Source organism: Nestor notabilis, unplaced genomic scaffold, assembly GCF_000696875.1.
Source record: "Nestor notabilis isolate BGI_N333 unplaced genomic scaffold, ASM69687v1 scaffold13262, whole genome shotgun sequence".
In the NCBI taxonomy this organism is placed as follows: domain Eukaryota; kingdom Metazoa; phylum Chordata; class Aves; order Psittaciformes; family Psittacidae; genus Nestor; species Nestor notabilis.
This window is the reverse complement of record NW_009919774.1, coordinates 52,244-72,420: the sequence shown is the minus strand read 5'-3', so window position 1 is coordinate 72,420 and position 20,177 is coordinate 52,244. Positions and strand designations below refer to the sequence as shown.

The 20,177-nt window shown below is 36.3% G+C and overlaps 1 protein-coding gene across 1 annotated transcript in view; it reads right to left on the bottom strand.

The window, feature by feature from the left end:
- Nucleotides 1-20,177, bottom strand: part of ZDHHC14 (zinc finger, DHHC-type containing 14) — a 102,278-nt gene that overhangs the window by 30,568 nt on the left and 51,533 nt on the right. Inside the window, exons 2-3 of the mRNA XM_010010375.1 lie at nt 15,524-15,696; nt 2,815-2,973 (exon numbers count right to left, since the gene is read on the bottom strand). Coding sequence (XP_010008677.1) covers nt 2,815-2,973; nt 15,524-15,696 — 332 coding nt within the window. The remainder of the gene's footprint in view (nt 1-2,814; nt 2,974-15,523; nt 15,697-20,177) is intronic.

The following is a 20,177-nucleotide window of genomic DNA, read 5'->3' as shown; positions in this document are numbered from 1 at the left end:
TTGGTCATTTCAGAAGCAAGGCCAACCACTGGCTTCTTAAAAGGCAGTTAGAAGAAAGCATGTCAGGAATACACCCAAGGTATCTGTCTCAGGGAACATTTAGTCAATCAAATATGCAACAAATGCAAAAAATGCAACAAACTACATTTGTATAAAAATCCAGATTTTTCTGGATACTATTCTGAACATACTGTAAAGCTAAAGGAGTTTGAAGTATTACTATAGGTAGAACTCAAATTAGTTTGGTATGGTTTGTTTGGGTTTTTTATTTTTTTTTTTATTAAAAAGCTATTTCTTCATATTTTTATCTAAATATACTATGTAGTCATTTATTAAAAAATAATGAGGAAATGAAAATTAGAAACAAGTAACAGATATGCTTACTAGACAACTAGAACATTAGGATTAATTCAAGAGGGAAAAAAACAAGGAATAATTTTTTTATTCACATATTTAAAATGTTGCTAAGAATTCCTTACAGAATGACAAGCATCAATAGAAAATATGGAACGAAAGAACCTTTCTTTCACACTTTATTCATTTGCCCAATACCATAAAACACCTTTAGGGAAAAATAGCATACTGTTTTTTCTGAGTAGAGAGTGCTGGTTTGAAGAAAGATTCCATTCCTGTATCACACAGTCTCTGTAGTTAGTTTATAACTCTGCAGCAAAAGCTTCCAGAACTATGTGGTAGAAAGGAATGCATAGCCATATTGGTAGTGAGTTGCAATATTAAGTTACTTATGTATCTGTATGCCTGCGAAGCAGGAATATTTTTGCGTTGGTTTAGTTACACAAGTAAGGAACTAGCAAATGACAGTGGCACAAGAACACCCATTGCTAGTATAAGATTTATTCACAAACTAAAATTAAATAAAAGCATCATCATATGACAACCCTAACTTGAGAGGTGGTAAACTGTGTAACACATTCTGATTAAGCGTATGCTCTTAGACTGTTGGTTCTCCACAAGTACGTGAGCAAAATTATTTTCTTGACATCTATTTTTCACAGAAAATTAGCTGAAGGTACTTGTAGCTTTCACTTTTTTCCTTCAAAATTCCTGAATACCTATATGACAAATACCTGTACTGAATCAGGAAACAGAAATACTATGCAATGTATCCTGACTGTAATTCCTCAATGGTGAAGAGAAAAACCACAGCAAATTCATTCCAATGAAGGGATGGATTTTTTTTAACACAACTTCAAATTAAAAAATGTGCAAGAGGATATTACAATGATCATAGCTATTTTATGAGCAGAAAAGACTAATCTTGGATACAATTATCACTCTTACAAGTCATTTGCTCAGACTTTTTTGATCTACATTCATAATAATTCACATCTGTTGCTTCATCACAGACATAATCAGAAAGCAAAGATTGAGTTTTTTCCTTGCCATCACTAATATTATGTTTCATGGAGTTTGTTTCCCAAATTTAGCATGACAAGGTCACCACCAGACTACAGAATAACCTGCAACAAAGTCCTTCATACCAGTGTATTGAAAAACCTGAAACATTACTTTAAAATAAGCTCCCGGATGGGTGTACGGGAGTTGCTCTTACTTATGCACTCTCGGTAAAGACAACAGCCTTCAACTTTTATTTACTCCACTGGTCAACAACTTAATTTTCATATTATCAGGTTCGCTGAGCAATACAACACTTTTAAATCCAGACTACATATCAGATAAAATATTTTTCTGAAAATGTGTCAACTGCAATTCATAAACATCCCTATTTGCCAAGCTCAACAGCTTTTACAACACTTACTAAATTCTAACACATCAGAAAAAATTATTTACTGAAGGAACCATCTACAGATATCAATCAACTGCATAGGGCCAAAAGGCTAAACTTTTCACTCTGATGTAAGCGTACTCCGTAAATGAATATCATCTAAACATGAAACTGTAATTCTCCCAATGACTGCTTTATACCTAAAAATAACACTGCTGAATGCTGCAATTACATTTCTCAGCTGGAGACATCTTTCTACATTATTTTCTTGAATGTGTAAGATCCAGGCTCAACAGTGTGCTAATCAGCTGTACTGAACTCTAAATGTGATCTAATTAACTAGAAACTACTCAGATTTGATTGGTGGGGGTTTTTTGGTTTGCTTTTGAATGCAAGCAGATCTTAATCACCTTGTCTGCCCTCCAAAGAAGAGAGTAATGAAAAAAGACAAGATGTTCAGAGGAAAAAAACCCAACCTATCATTACAAAATATCCTTAGGTCCTGACAACATCTACTTACTCTCAAAATGACATTTGCCCAGCTATTTCTTATGGATTCTGACTTTCAAATTTCTAGTCTTAAAACTGTTCACAAGTAAGAATCACCTACAGTGAGTATTCTGGTCACAGTGCAAGCCCTAACCATTTTAACTATGCCTTACAGTTAGCCCGTGATGAACCGGAAAAAACATCTCCTTGCCCTCAGTTTAGTTTGGTGAAGGAAACAGCGCTTCCGCATAAAGCTTGGTTCTCGGCACTAGGAAGTTCATCACACATACTATGCATCCCTATTCGAATTGGGTGTGTTCTTTGTCTGGCAGAGCAGGTTAGGAAAGATGTATGCACCAGAAGATATTCTTAGATTAGCAATGACTATCTGTTAGGCCAAATCTCCCGACTCCTCTAAAATTGTTAACGTTTAACAGAGCTTACGGGAAAGAAGGATGAACACAGCTAGTGACCTCTTGAGTAATCCTGTCACTAACTCTTTCTCTCTCATATCAAAAGTATTCATAACAATATATAAGCCAATAAATTGAACATCTGCCATATCTTTTTTTACTCACCTACGCAGTTATCGCAAAGGCTGCAATGTGAGGCACGAGGTGGACGGAAAATCTTGCAAGTAAAACAGTATTTTAGTTTCACTGTCTGTCCATTGATGATCACTTCTTTTGTTCTGGGAGGGGGGCGGTATCCTCCTGAACTGGAGCCATTTGCAATATCTAAACATGGAAATAAAATGCATTACATTTTTCACATGAGCTTTGGTGTATCCACAGAACTGTCTTTGATGGCAACCATTGTAAGTTTTAAATTAATATCAACACACTTAGAATAAAACTACTTTTTTCCTATTCTCATTCTCCTAAAATAACATGTAGCAAAAAGATAGTTAATTACAATCAATTTGAATTAAAGAAATCACCCAACCCAATTCTCAAATGCTGACATCAACCTTGATCACAAAACTCGTACACTCTCATACACCCTAACAGTTCATGGAGAATATATTAAAAACTATGACTACTGTAGCAGGATGGTAAACTTGGACAAATCATCTTTAGGATTTTCTTTTCTTTTTTTTAGAATTCCTGTAATAACGAAAAGTCTCTCTAGAAGTGATGCAGAAGTTCTACAACCTAATATAGAATCTGCACATTTACTTAAGCAACAGCAACTCTGTCATTAGACCTTGGCATTTGGCAGAAATAAGATCACTTTGAGATCTCTTAAATGCTGTGATAAAATGAAGCACATTCAGAATAGTATTTCACAGCTCTTGCTGTTTCAAAGTTTGAAAATCTAACTCCCAGTGTTACTTTTACACATCTTGAAGTTTGTTGCATAAAGCTTCCAACTACCGCATTTGGTGCAAGTGGTGGGGTTTTGAGTTCCGTTTGTTTACTTTTGCTTTATTTTAGGACATCGGCATTCATTTCTTCCAGCAACTAAAGGACTTGTTAGGCTGAATCACTGAAGTTCAATTTTGTCCTTTAAATGTGCGCAAACTGAGCTATATCTGAAAGCTAAACATGTAAAGGTGGTACCTTTTACCCGGTTTATCTGTTCTTGTGCAATCACAATCAAATCAAACCACAGAAGCGGAAAAAAAACCCTAAATTATTACTCTTGGACAGGATTAACAGCAAGAACAATGCAAAAGTAAAATAAGTTATTTTCCAATATATGAATGAAACTACATTTCAAAGTCACAGTCACCTGCACAACTGTGTTTCGAGTTGTCACCGTCACTTTTATGTTGGACAAATGTGGAGCCCTAATGACAAGTTACTAAAAGATCCATGACTTATATTTGAGTGACAGAAGTATCACTCACAATCACAATTTCTGCCAGGTCTGTAGACATATTTACACAGGCTACAAACTACATATTTTCGAAGGAGGCAACGAGAAAGCCTCTTACTTAGTAAGGTATTCAAATCAGCAATAGCATAGTTGTGCTAGCAAAGGTTATGCAATCTGCTAGATTTGGCAGCAAATCTAGCTGAAGAAGTTTTTAACATTTGCAACACGCTCACCCACTCCATAAATATGCATCAATAAAAGTATTTGTGGGACAGCACTTTAAACATGACCATTGAAACAACTGGACTTCAGAAAATTCTTGAGAAGAGAGTGGAAGGAGGGGACCAATAGCCGAGAATGATGGAATCAGAGTGTGAAGTTCCTAAGTATCTCTTACGAGAACGAAGTGATGAATACTGAAGGAACAGCAGCTTAGAAGCAGCCTACTAGACCCTGATGAGCTATAGACATTTGCTTGTGTGGTATCTAAACTACCCCCTGCAATGTTCCTGTGATGCTGGACCAGGTCCTATGATCTGCACGTGGAAGCACAGATTACTGTGTGGCTCCCATAACAATCCATATTACCGATTTTGACCTCAAGGCCAATACTACTTGACACAGTATTTTTGATTAAGTATTGTATTACAAGCTACTAGTATATTAATATGCTGAAGCACAACCAGACAGTAAAATTTGTTTAATGTGCAACATGGACATTATCTTGAGTTTCCTTTTTTGTTGTTTTTTTACAGTTACATTATTTTTAAAAACCTCATTAATTTAATGATTGTGATTTTAAAACACTCCAGCAGGTACAAGATTTGATAAGGTCAACAGAAATAATCTAATTTCTTCAGGTTATAGTAAAAACTGTATTTTTTTTATTTGCTTACATAACAGTTTATTCGTCCTCATGACACATCAGTTTGAGTTGGGTAATTTTTGATTTTTGCATTCTAATTCAGCACTAAGCTGAAAAGATGTTCTTTTGAGGGCAAAACACAACTGTGCTTAAACTATTTAAAGCTCTAGAGAGAAATGTACGATTCCTAAATCCAGAAAACAGGGAAGAATCTCTCATCATCCAGAGATTACATTTAGAAAAGCTTCGCTGTTTGCACTGAAAACTTACTTTCTGTAAAACAAATTATCCTAGGCTGCATGAAATGCTGAAATAAATAACTTGTTGTATTAGTACACTCTGCAAAAGACAATACATTATAGGGAAGAAAATCACTATAGTAAGTTTTTGTTACTAAAAATCTGCTGTAGCTGATATTAGTTACTACCACTGAAAAACATAAATATATTTCAATACACTGTACTTGGGTGACATCATCCCCAGTAGTCTTCTAAAATTCTTAGCCCTTCTATAAATTCATGTGCCTTACAAAACACAGTGTTATGCCCATTTCTGACAATAGTCTGGTCAAAATATAGTTAAATTGCAAACAAAAATGTAGGTCATTAGCACCAATTAGCTATTTATCCAAAAAAGCATTTAGCACGTGAAGGTATAACATGTTCGTTAATAAACTAATGATGTCCAATTGATACTCGTACTCAAATTAGGTGCATAATCGTAAAACATGCAAATAAAGCCTGAATTTTATATACATGTAGCTTTCTATACTGCTGCAATCATTGAATTTCATAAAATAACAGTAATATTTAACATTTTGGGTTTTGACAAAATCTTTTTATTCTTGAATATGGACATAATCATGGAAAGAAAACTACTTAAACCAGTCAAGGTGAATTGCTTAGAAGAAAAACGCTTTTTCCTAATGAATCATTTATGCATCCAAAATGCACAAAGACTAAACCCACTATTTTCCCACTTTTCAAGTTAAAAAAATGCACTGTATTAATTTTATTTTAAAATAGGCTCTAGCAGATTCTCAAAGGCAACTTCCCTCTTCTCTGGTGGAAAAGGGAGACTACTGGCCAGCCCATTATACTTACAACATTGGTTTTTCTAAGAGGATTTCCTTCCAAACCTTTGCAGTGAAGTTCAAGTTCACAGGGACAGCAAATCCTAGCTCTCTGAGGAAAATTAATCTCAAAATCCAAGGATGAAAGCTAATGCAAATGAAATTAATGCCAACAGTCTTGCTGACTTTCCATGGAGTCAAAATTTCACCCACAATCCTAAATTGCATAATCAAACCTGAAGTCTCAGTCTTTATGTTTATTAACAATTTTTTTTCTGGAACAAAGCAACAGGGCAAGGTCAAATGTGCTTGGATTTAATCAGATTTATCTAACTTAAATGTGCTAAACATGTCCTGGTGTTTCAGTAATTTTTTCAGACTGTAATTAGCCTTCAATTGGACTGCTCATACTTGGGTTCTAATGCAGTTAAATCTTTTAATACATGCATTCCCTTTAAGGCACCATAAGATTAACCTTTATGGAGTCACCTTCCCCAAATAAACCTGCATTTAATCACTACTTTTTACACTTTTCTCTTCTAATCCATTATTGATGTAGTAATGCAAGTTACTTTACAAAAAGCAAAAAATTTACCACTAATGGGATTGCCTTTCTTCCTCTCTGCTCTGACACATTTTATAACATCTCTAGCAGTGTTAGATGTTCATGCACTAGATGGGGCTCCAGCATTTTCATTACCCTATTATAAAACCCCCAAACACATATTCTTGCAGGACCAAGGTACCTGAACTGCTACAGGAAAGTCAATCCAAGTATTTAATGGAGATAAAGCACAGTCTAGCAACCTTCTCATGTGACAACAAACTCCACTTAGATTTCTCAAATTATTACATTGAAAATAAATGGGAGGTGCTATTTAGATGAGACACAGAGGCTGGTATTTTGTGTATGTATCACCAGGATTCTTCCACTCAATCAAGCACTTGATTTTTGGATGAATTTTCTTAAGATGCTGGGATAAACAGTCTCTAGGTCTCTCCACATTTAGTGTACACAACCTTAACCGTTGTATCATCCAAGGCTTGCTGTCAACTTTAAAGGGATACAATTTCAATTTCAAACAATATCATTATTGTAGTTAGTAACCTGAAGCATTTGTAATGTTTCCTGCTAAGAAAAATAGATAATGCAATAACAAAGTCTTTCTGTATGACCCGGAACATCTGAAGAACAAAAAAAAGGAAAAAAAAAAAACAAACCCAATAAAAAGCCCTGCAAAAATGCAAACCTCATCTTCCACTATGTTTAACCACTTTAAGTTACATACTCAACAACAATGGGCTACATGAGGAAAGAGTAATTTACATTTTTAGGGAAAAGAACTTAAGTTTTCTTGTTTCCAGACAGTCATCTAAGGCGCAAGCAGTACAAGGAGCCGGGCTTAGACTGAAACCAGCAGCTGCTAACTGCATTCTTCAAATAATTCTTCATCTGATGGCCAATGAGAGATACCAACCAAATATTGCTCCTGACTTTAGATAAAAGATTGACTTGATTTCAGAAAAACTTATATATTATTTTCTTAAGAGTAGAATTGCATCACCTTCTTTAGATATAAAAGTTTATGTGAAAGGTATTCTCACTCCCAGAAAGAAATGTAATCTTTAGTGATTTGCTGAGGTAAAGAAGCATAGATAGTAAGAGCTTACCTGACATACAAAGTAATTTCTCTACATTTATGTTAAGAATGTTGCTTAAAGCATGCAATATCAGGCATGACTATAAGCCTATGATGCTGGTATCCCACTTTTGGAAAGAAAACAAAACATACCCACGCTGCACACCCATAAGCGGTATGTATCTGTTCAGCCTCTTGTCAACCCTATGAAACGTCTGTGCTGTGGCACGGATTTAATTTTACAAGGCTTTAAGGTATTTCAAAACAAATGAAAGACAAGCAAGGAATTGTTGAGAAGTCTCAAATGTAGTCTTGAGCATCAATGAAAACTAGAATGCAAAGACAAAACCAGCTTCCAGAAGTGGCATACTGGTGTTCAGGGCTTTTGAAAAGCCAAAAGAAAGCAAGCAGAAACTGTGAAGTGGCCCAAGCTGGTTGTACAGAATGAGTTAGGAAGATATACATAAGCTAAGACAGTTACCCTGATGACAAATCCAAAATATTTCCTTACTAAAGATGGGACTTTCTAGAGCCAGAAGGATAAATTACCATGACCATCTTTTTATTTGTCTGCATCAGCTATGTAATCCAAAAAAGATCAGTATTGTGGAATTGATAATCTTGTATACATCAAATGGACAAATGCTTTCCCATCTGTGAACCCAGTCTCCTGGGTTTGATTATCCTTTTAAGTCTTCATATTTAGAAGTTTATTATCCTATGAACATTGTTCCACTTGAGGTGACTTCACACTAACCTACCTACAAGAGACACGTATCATAACTGCAAAGAGGTTTTTTAAAGAGTTTCAAAACAGCATTCTCATATCAGAATTACTCGTCTTGGGACATAACGGTTTCTCACTTCATCTGTGGTAATTTCTGTGAGGCTGCTTCCCAAAGAGACAGGAAGGGCAGAGTAAGACTCATGTATCTAAGAATGACTTGAATAAAGTAAAAGCCACAGACTGGACATGCTACATGCACAAATTTTAGAAATGAAACAATTTGGTAAGGACATTATTTTTAGGTGATTTGTCTGAAGACCTCCTTGCCTAGAAGTCAACCTTGCACCTCAGCTTTAGAAGGTGCCTCAAGTTCAGAGGTACAGAAAGTTCCAAGGGAATCAAACCAGAATTCCTGTTTTGGAGCACATAGAAGTTTTCTTTTCAACTGCAGGAGCCATCCAGCTTTTTCTGCTGTGCAAATGCCACTCCACTAAGTGTCCTGGGTTCAGCTACAGCAGTCATTTTTTCTCCTTCTTAGTAGCTGGTGCAGTGCTGTGTTTTGACTTTCAGCCTGGGAACAACGCTGATAACACCGATGTTTTTAGTTGTTGCTAAGTAATGTTTACTCCGACCAAGGACTTTCTCAGTCTCATGCTCTGCCAGGAGGAAGCAGAGGCAGGACACCTGACCCAAACTGGCCAAAGGGGTATTCCATACCACAGCACGTCATGCCCAGTATAGAAACTGGGGGGAGATACCCGGAAGGCCCAGATCGCTGCTCAGGTCGGGCTGGGTATTGGTCGGAGGATTGTGAGCAATTGTATCCTCTCCCCTTGTTATTTCCCTTATCATTATTATTATTGGTGGTATCAGTAATGGTTTTGTATTATACCTTAGTTACTGGACTGCTGTTATCTCTACCCATCTCAACACCTTTTGATTCTCCTCCCCATCCCTCTGGGAGCAGAGGGAGGAAGAAGGTGGGGAGTGAGCGAGCGGCTGCGTGGTTCTGAGTTACTGGCGGGGCTTAACCCATGACACTAGGATACATCTTTTTAGGACACACTGAAAATACATTTTAATAATACAAAGATATTTCTTCCCATTTCTATTGTTGATTCCCAAATCACGATTTCAGGGCAGAAGGATCTGTTACAGCTCCCTAGCTTGTTCCTCTCCTTTAGGTTTGCTGTAAGCCTTCATGCTTGGGAACTTGATCTCCAAACTCCACATCTGCTGGCAATACAGTTCCTCATTTCAAGACTCGAATAGAGTCTTTGTCATTTTTCAGTATCCAAGATATACTTTTCAATTTGTATTTAGCCAAAACTCTGTATCTGACAGACTCTTACTTGAAGAAAAACTATTATTGTCAGCTGATTATATGAAATAATTTATTTCCTGACTTAGATTAACATTTCTTTCAACACAGGGTAAATAAGCAATTCCTCAAACAGGAACCTGTGCCTGTATTTTTGACTAAAGCTGGTACCTTATTCTAGATAAAGGGTACTTTGAAAGAGATGAATGAAACTAGACCATAACACTGATTAGGGTAAGGTGCTAAATGAATGCTTCATTACATTTTTATACTTAAAAGATTTTGTGAGTTTTTGTAGCCCAAGCTATATACCCGATTTCTGGTTTTCAGATTCTTAAGCAAGATGATTCAACCACTTCTGAAATCAAGATGAATTACAAACATTTTAACACCTTTATCGTATTGGACAAATTTGAAGAAGGAGCTGAAACCTAGCACATGCTGTAGCCTTGAGTTTAGCATGCAACTTTTTCTTGCACAAATTTTGGTAGAAGAAAGATGGGCAGGGTGTTGGTATTGTCATAGTTTTTGGTATTGTCATGGCTATCCTCAGCAGCATCTTGATAAGACCTATAGAGTTAACTTACGTATTTCTTTACTGCAGAGCACAGATTAACTGTTTATGAAAAGGTTATGAACACTCCACCACTGCACAGAAACCAAGGATGACATGTTCCAGCAAAACTGGGTTTATTGGAGACTGCTGCAGTCAAGCATTTGGAGCAAGGAATCTGACTCTACCTCCTACCACCTCCACAAGAAAGAGACGGCACCTGCCCAACCCAGAGAATGGAAAAGCTTTGAGGAAATCCCATCACAGAAACACAAGGTGAGTAAATAGCAGAGTAGAAGGAAGGATCAGAAAAAGAAGAAGGAGTGACAGCCAACAAAAGGTACAACCAAGCAGGATCCAGATAAGAGCCATGGAGGCAGGGCTGAGCAGTACAGGAAAGACAGGGTAGAACACAGGGTGTATGTACCTAACATGCAGTGCAAATAAGAGGCAGAAAAGAGCTCCAGAGTGGACTCTTAATACCAGAAAGCACAGGATTCTCCAGAAATATCAACCAAAACCCAAACAACTTTTCAGAACTTCTCAAAAGTTCTGAAGTAACTCTCTTGTTGTGTCAAGGCCACACTAACCAGAAGTGCATTCTTATAGTGCTGCCTTCTGCTTTGCCTGTCTAGGTTATTACTCAAAGAACAACTTAACTACTCCTTTTGATTATTTTCATGTGTGTGTCTTTATAACCACTGGATTATAAAAATAATGTATCTAAGCCACTTTCTGTGCCAATTAGCAAGTGTTCAAAATACCTCATCCTTCAAATGGAGCCAAGAACACAATTAATTTATAGCCCGTTTATACATCTGCCATTCTCTAAGAATACAGAATTAAACTGCACATCTTAAACTCTAAAGAGACTATTACACCATTTTCATTTCAAAAACATAGATACAATTAAATACTGCATATATGAATACTGGATTTAAAAAGTGAGGAATTTGTTTGCTGTGGTTAAATTGGGGAAAATCCTTTAACAAAGGCATATTTAAAACATGATTTACAGAACATTCAAGATTTCACCAAGCAGTTGTATATACAGTGGTGAAAAATTTCTGTCATAGCAAGATTAACTAAATCCTAATATCTACTCTTCAATAGCTCACTTGCAATCTCATTTAGCAGACCATCATCATTATCATCTTTATAAGTAATTACTGAAAAGGTAAATTCCCATTAGAAAGATGATCTGTTTTACAAAAAAAAAGTTATCCAAGTTTTTGTTCCGAAAATTTTTTCCCCCAACTGCACTGCCATTATTACTGGTAGATAATCAGCAAGTAAATTTCAGTAGTGGCTTCATTAATGGATTTTAATTTCATTTTCTGCCTAAGGGACTCAATAAATTCAAAGAAATGAACACAGAATTTGAGAAGTACTTACAGAGATGATTGGGAACATAGGACAGTACCTGGATGGATACTACTAATCTTTTCACCGTCTTAACCTCCTCTCTGCCCCTTTTCAAATGCAGGTGCAAAAGCCTCCCAGTGTTTAGGAAGATTTTAGTTTGCTAATTTTCAAACAGTTTAAGGAATTAGAACTATGATTTTCCTATAGCTGAACTATCAGCAACCAGTGGCACAATTCAAAACACCATACCTGTGTTTCTGTCTAAACCGATGACATTTGTTTTCACTCAGCAAACTATTTTTAGTAAGGGAATCAACAAGTATATCCTTTACTTTAACCAGAGTTAAGATAACTTCCCTCACATATATTTTTATTCATACACAGCTATGCTTCAGATTTTCCTTACAATTATCCTACATTACAGTAGGAATAAATTATTCTCTCAATCATTAATACTTATCTCATTACAGAGAAAAAGAAACAAATCAGATTACCAGCAGTAAAAAGCCTGAAGATTTGTCTGCAAATCTTACTTCTAACCAAATTCAAAATCCTATCCTTAGGCAAAAATGGGTTTAAAGAAATTTGTTAATATAAGTGAAAGGTGGTTGGTCAAAAGGATTGGACACAAATGTCTTCCATTCTCCTAGTTCTGGTTTAAATACATTTCATGAGTGCAGACTTCTACAAAGTGCCCTCCTATGGTGGTCCAACTTTTTCCTAATGAGAACAAATTCTGATGAAGTACACCAATGTCCCACACAGTGCTGTTTTTTGGAGAAGGTAGAAGACCAGCTAACACAAATGGGTTGGTTGTATGCGTATAAGTAAGATGATATGTGTGTTGTTCTGTAGAAATAAGTGATTATTTTAATACAAGATTGGTACTCATCTAGCAATTGTTAAGCTTTCATTTTTAAACTACTTTAAAATGCTAAACTTGCTAAAGATTAAATGTAACTAAAACATACAACATTCTTCTTCTAATTTAAGCTTTTTAAAGTATCATTTATTTATTATTTAGAAAGCAGCACTGCTTCCTTTATTGAGTGTCTTAAATAACTCATATCAAATATGATAAACACCTACTTTTATTCTTTGGAAACAGATTAGATTCTGTTCTTTATCATTAGGACAGCAGAGACCAGGGCGATGACTGGCAAATTAAGACTACTTGTGCTTCACAACAAGCGGAGAAAAATAATAGGAGTGCTGGGACTGCTGGAATGAAATAGCTAGGAGAGGTCATGGTGTCAGGCTTATGAAATGTAAAGGTTTAACAGAAATCTAAGTTCTTCAAGTAAGTGTTATGAAAGGTTATTCAATTAGAATTATATTCTTATGATTTCAAATATCTAATAAATATATTTACCTTCCCATCATAAGACATTTTACTGTGATCTCCAGTACTGAAACAGGCAAAAAATGTCCATTGCTCCTCAAATATTGTGTTAATAAAATTGAAAAAACCCTTCATTTAAAAAAACAGAATACTGGCGAGATGCCACAGTAACTACAACAGCAATAAAATAGTTAAATGTGAAGCTCTATTTTGAAGTTGCTCTCTCTAGAAAACTTAAATTTTAGACAACTGTATCTACAAATTGGAACACAACTTTATGATATAAAGGACCATTCCTTTTTGGCAACACTAAGGAATATACCTGTCTGAATTCCACCCTCCTCCCACACATTCTTACAGAAAGTATAGCTTTTTTGAGAAGAGATTGGGGCAAAAAAGAGAAAGGATGGGAAATTGTAACTTTTCCTACATTTCCCCAAATAATTGTGAGATGCATTTTTCCCCCCATTCTCCAGCCTTTCCTTCTCAGCTATAGAAAAAAATATACCATTACCCATTATAGCAACTTACACACTTCTATGCAGCACGTTACATACTCAGTATTCAATTCCAAAAAGTTTGCAGTGACAGCACTGGCAAAAGCTAAAACGAGCTCTAAAATCAGTCATCTAAAGAAATCTGTTAGCTTTCTCAACAACACAAATTTGAACTTTGGCATCTGTTTTTCACAGATCTGGATTCTGTGAAGATTAGGAATTCTGTTACACCAGCAAGGACTGAAATTATTGTGTTTGAAGAGAATTCCTGTTCCTCGGTATAAATGCATTCCCTATCCATTTTTAATGGGTTTATTTAGAGTGCAGTGAGAATATGGCTTCACAACACTCCTCCATTTCCTATTTAATTTCCTTATGGCATGTAAGGGCAGGTTGACTGAAGATTACCTTTTTACATAATCCAGAGTGCCATATTCAAAAGTAAGCAAACAGAAGAAATGTATATGAATTGAAATGCATCTGTCTGGGATGTAGCTATCTGGGTCATCTAGGATCTAATAGTTTTCTTCCCTCTATACTATGTTCGGTATGGTCCTTGCCCAAAGCTAAGCCCTGACTGACTAAATGTAACCTTCCTGTCATGACAATGACAGCTGGCTCCCAGCTATACACAATTAGTCCAAACAATGTAAAAAAGCAATGTAGATTTTCTTCCTGAAATGGAATACACCAGGTTTGGAAAGCTATGCCAGGTCTATACAATTTGGTGAATTACAAGTCTCAGACTTCACATACCATAAGAAAAGATCTCCTTCCCACAAAGTTCAAGGACGATGTTACATGGTCATACATCTTACAGCTAAGCACTAAGAGGAAACATTTTGCTATTTTGACATGAATTCTTGTATCATTCCCACTTACTTGGGCATGGTTCACAGTGTGATTTTGGTGTGTACAAACTACATTTGCTTTCTGAGGAACCTAAACCAGAACTTCTGCTTCATGTGTATACCATAATATGGTATTAGTCTAAACCAATGACTTTGCTCCTCAGACATTTCGACACTGCTTTGTGGAGGACATATAGTCTAGAGAACCAGAAAAAACCTAGTCTAAAGTTAACTCCTCGAATTCACACTCTATAAATGCAGAAGCACCTGCAACAACAGTTTTTGTGCACTCATTTGCTCCTACTGCATTAAATTATTTGTCACAGTAAACAAAACCTAAGACTGTAGTATAGCAGTATTAAACGTCAAGGACACTGCAGGTATTTCTCCTGTGATTGCATAAACCTGTTATCTGTCTTATCAGTTATATGAGTGAGTGTTCCTCTGAAATTGCTTCAGCAATGGGATTTCTATTGACTTTCATATCAAAGCAGATGTAGTAGCCTTTAGTAAGCTTTAGTAGCTTATGGAAAAATAAGCAAAAACCTCCACTGTTTATGAAGCAGCTCTGCAAACTCATCCTGTGTTTTCTTATCCAGGTAGCACACTTAGCTACACTGCATCATGTCTGCAGATGAAGAAATTCCACAATTAGAATTTAGTTAACAATTTTCTTGATAAGTGAGGATGATTAAAATCTAGTTCACTCTCCCTTAATTGTGCTGGCTTTACTCAGATAAAAATAGTAACATTTTACTACTTTTACTGAAGAAAAATCTTCCCAAGACTGCATCAACTTACAAGACTATATATTAGCACAGAGACTTATCTGACTCTTTCACAATATGAATAACAACATAATTAAATGCAGATAAACTCTGAGGGTACATTACATTAAAAGAGGCACAACTGTAAAACTTTCGCAATATAAGCTTTCTTGCCAAGAACACTTCAGGAAGTATTCTCTTGTGCACTAAAGAGACTTCTATATCAGACTTGCTGAGAAGCATTTACATTAATAACTATGATTCCCCAAGGCCAGGATTTTGTTTACTGTCTTTGTTGGTGAAGAACTGATCAACCATCTTTCCATAGGAATCACTGCAATGTCATCAGACATTACAACTCCAGGAGCAATTGGCAAGATGGGAGCAACTCCTCCCATGAGCAGAGCAGCACACTGCCTTCACACAGTACATGCACCTTCGGGAGGAAAGCGAAGAGACAACAGACCTTCAGTGTTACCTATTTGTCTCTCTAGATCTGCTGCTTCATCTGGTGTTGCACGTGGGAGGACACCAGGATCACTGAAACTAGTGCGCAGCAGGGTCCCCATCACGAAAAAGAAAAGAATCCCACCAATTGCAGGTATAGCAGGTGTAATCTTCTCTGACAAATATGGGCAACTGGAAAAAGAAAAAAGATTAAACATAATCAATAACACATAATGCAACTTGCTCTCAAAACATGATTACCGTTATAAACACATATGAGGAATTCACTTTCTTCTACTGATACATAACTTGTCTCAAAATGTTTACTGAAGCTGAAATTTCTGCTTAGGTATTCATGACACTTCTGAAATTTCTCATAATCTGTTTAATATAAAAAAGGTCCAAATAGCATAATAATGACCTCACTAAATACAATGTTCATAAGAAAATATTTATTACAGCATATTATAGCTCATGTATTTGTTCATCTACTGCCCAATTACATAAAGTAAATTGGGGGGAGGGGGAAAGCAAAGTAACCTGAAGTTAATCAGCAATAAAAGTCAGAGCACACTATGAAATAAGCCACACTGAAAAAAATGTAATTAAGTCTATAAAATGAATTTATCATCCATCACAAAGATGGTGCTCAAGAACTTAGAGCTGTGACACATTCCTTTAATACCCTTGGTATACATCAATATTATAACACCACTGCTAATTCTCTTTCTTAATCAGATTTTGGTAACTTGGTACACTTGTTAACTCATTTACAAAGATGACTGCAAAAGACAGTGCAACACACTTGGAAACAAACAACCCAGGGGGGTCTAGGGCAACATCAACAGCCCTTTACCAGCACAAAAAAAAAGGCTCTACAGTTATCAGATTTACAATATACATGCAGAGCTAAAGACTGGACCACAGTTTTAGCAAATCTTTCTCTATGCTTCACTTGTAATAAAATCAAAATGGACAGAAGCACTGGAATCTAAACAACACAAATTACATATATATATGTCTTCACAGCTGTGCAAAAAGAAGGGATATGAAAACTTGGACATTACACAGTGTACCACTTGTTAATCTGAGTCACACAATAAGCACTGCAGGATCATCTTAGAAAACACACAGGCTGAAGGCTATCTTTATAGCTCTTAGATTAAGTAAAGGTGGGCAAAACACAGAGATGGCTTCATCCTTTTCTGATATTTGTGTTAGAAGTCCTAAAATAAGCCTAAACCCAACAGAAGCTGGAAACCAACAAGTTCCAGGCCTTACAGCTTCATCTGAAGCTTCCAGGTATCAATCAAGTTTAATTAAAATTGTCTTCCCTGTTTCTGCTGACTGCCTTCAATGATGATTCAGATGTGCAATCTTTGCACTGCAAGTCAGTTAACCTCACTGGAATGTTCACTCCGAGCAAGTGATGACAATGTCAGCTTCACCATCCATCACTTCTGCTGACAGGATGGGGAGAGAATGGAAACACTTTTCATACCAGCTACCATCTACCAAGCTTTTATCTCGCTGCATAATTCTGTTAAATGTACTTGGCTGTTTCATTGAACACCATGGGTTTCACAGACGAGTGAGTCCAAGCATGTTACCCAGAGCACCATACCATCGCTATGAGTGGAATTCTTCTTTCCCCTACATGAATGTTAATATTACAGGTGTATCAAGTTATGAAAGATTAACAAGACAACTGGGTATTAAAAATAAAAAAGGTGAGGGGCAAGAGATACTGTACTTTCATATAATGAATAAACTTTAAATACTAGGAAACGTACTTCAAATGCACACTTTTAGAAAATATGTTTCAAAGACCCAGATTTATGAAATCAGTGCTAACTAAAGGAAGCAGCAGCAAGACAGCTGGTAGACATAAGCCTTGCTCCCTTCATGTCAGAAAAGTCAGTCAGAATGAACAACCAAAAAGAAGCTTTCATACCACATAAATGTCCTACTGCTCAATTTATTTCCTGCCACAAAGGATTACTGAAACCAAAACTACTCTAATACGCTCAGAGAGGAGTACAAATAGGCTGCAAGAACATATTTTTAAAAGGATTAGAGGGAACATGTACATTAATGAACACTAAATATAGCACAGTGCTGCTATTCTTCTATTGCATTATTCATTACGCATACCAAAGATATTGCAACTGTGAAGAAGTCTGTTGACCAAACAAGAGTTGTATGTGTGCGAAAGGTACCATGAGACAATCTCAGGGCAGCACAGTAGGTGCAACACAGTTTAGACAGGTGCCAACACAAAAACTGCAATGGCATCTGCCTACACAAATTCTCAGTGATGCTCAGAGAATGGAAACTGAAGGGCTATCATAACAGTGACACATTTTAACAGTTAGTTCACAGGGAACTGGTAGAAAGAACAAATTCCTGTGCTGAAAAACTGAGAAAGCCTTGCACTGCTGTAAAAGTGATGACTTCACTATAGTAAAAAACCATGAAAATGCCTCTCTGCCTTGCTGAACCAAGACCATCTGTAGAAAAAAAACCCCTAAACACTCTCAAAGCCTGTATGCTGTTCACCAAAGGCAAGTGTAAGGTAATCTGCTTCACCTAACACTGTTCTCAGCACTTCACAACCTGTGTTTTATCACCTCTGACTTGCAGTAATGTAGAAAATACTGAAGATGTAATTTTTGACAATAATAACCATCTAATGATCCACCAATTAAGAAATTATTTCAAGCTGAGAAACCAGTCCTTACAGAGATTCAGACTGTAAGCCTAGGCAGGACTATTCAATCCAGTCTGATTTATGTATGAACAGACCATATAATATTGCACAGAAGTGCAGAGAGTTCAATAAGGACCAATCAATTTTTCAAAATCCTGTCAATTAAATTAATAATTACAAAACTCAAACCCCAGATACTGTATAGGCCTTTTTATTTTTTCTTCATGTCTGGGGGGGAGGGGGAGGGAAGAAGGGAAAAAAATCTTAGTATCTCCTGAGTTACTAAAAAGTCCACAAAAAATAGCTTCAAATTAAAAATGTGGATGTTAGCTCAAAATTGCCAACACATCTGTAGAACTGCCCTTGCATATTTATATCATTTATATTTTTATACTTACACTTATACTGCTACATTAAGTCAATATTACTATTATTTTAAACAATTTTAGAGTTGCTACTTTTAGAATGGTCAAACACTGTCCACAGAAAAAGATTATTCCCAATATTTCCTCAAATTCCTTAATTAATTTGCTTCAACTCAGTTTGCATCCCTTCAAGTATCAGTTTTCCTCAGATGTTACAAGAAATGTATTTTCTGGATGGTATTTTCAGTGTGCTTTTAAAGTAAACTTTAGAGGTATTTCCTGACAGCAAATCTCAGAACATTCACGCAGAGGGACGCCCATGAAGAGGACTGCCCATCCGCAGCACCACTTATGATAAATGAGCACAGAGCTCCAGAACAATCTCTGTCCTACTGCAGAGCAAGTAGTGACAAACATTTTTAAATCAGCACTTGGTAACTACTAAACATGAATTGACATCCTCAGTTTACATCTTAACATACAGTAAAGCAAACTATCTCAATCAGTACCTGTAATGATAGCAAGTAATGACTAGGTCCATCCCAGTAAACAGTTTTTATAGGTATTAATTGACCATAGATCCCACTAGAAATTGTTATTGTGGAAATAGCTTCTTCAGAGGACAATGTTTGGATTTGCACACAGCAATGAGTAACACAACCTGAAGTTTTGAATTAATAGAGGGGTTTTATACAAATCAGCCCTGCTTTTTGCTTGGTTTCTCAGCTGTGTTTTTGAAGCATCATGTGAAAGCCTGCATGAGTGTAGGAGGGAAACAAGATCCAGTCTGTCACAGCTAGATAAAAATAACAATACACTGGCATTTAAGAGATAATTATCAAGTATCATCCCTGGGAATGAGGGGTGCAGGAGAACAACAAAAGTAATTCTTACCAGCCAGCAGCCCTCTGAACTTTGTAACCGTGCTCCCTGTGGCTAGTGAGATCAACAGAAGAAAAATGCACATAGTAACTGTACTGAAGAAGATACATAGAGCATACACAGTCAGAACCCTACAACTTTCAACTCCTTCATTAGAAAAGGGGAGGGGAAAAAAGAAGCCTCCTTAAGGCCTTTCCTGGAAAGATGAAGGCTTTCTCAAACAATTCACTGACAGTTGTTATTCACTGATGGGAGATACAGTAAATAACAAATCTATCCAGTGGGAGATCTGGAAAGAGCCTAACCTGGAGAGAGGCTAACCCTTTACTTACAAAAAAACATTAGTAACAAACACAACCACTCATTTAAGAATATAAAAAAAAGACAGAGTTTTTCATACTTGTGAGAAATTTGAGATCTCACTTAATATTTGCTACGATAACAGTCAGAAAGCAATAGAAGTACAGATTTTATGCAAAGATGTAACAGCTATCACACTTAATTACACTAATTAAAGCAAACCCAAACCAACAAAAATCCTCACCCCTAACTAGTTTGGCTGGCAAGGCTGATAATAGGATACTGTATGTCAAGCTTTTCATCAGCATGAAACTCTTTGCAGCAGATATTTTAAGAATCTACTCTACAAGTATATTTTTTGTTTAATGTAATCTATGTAAGTTCGCTGAACCAAGTAACATAAGGGGAAAAAAATA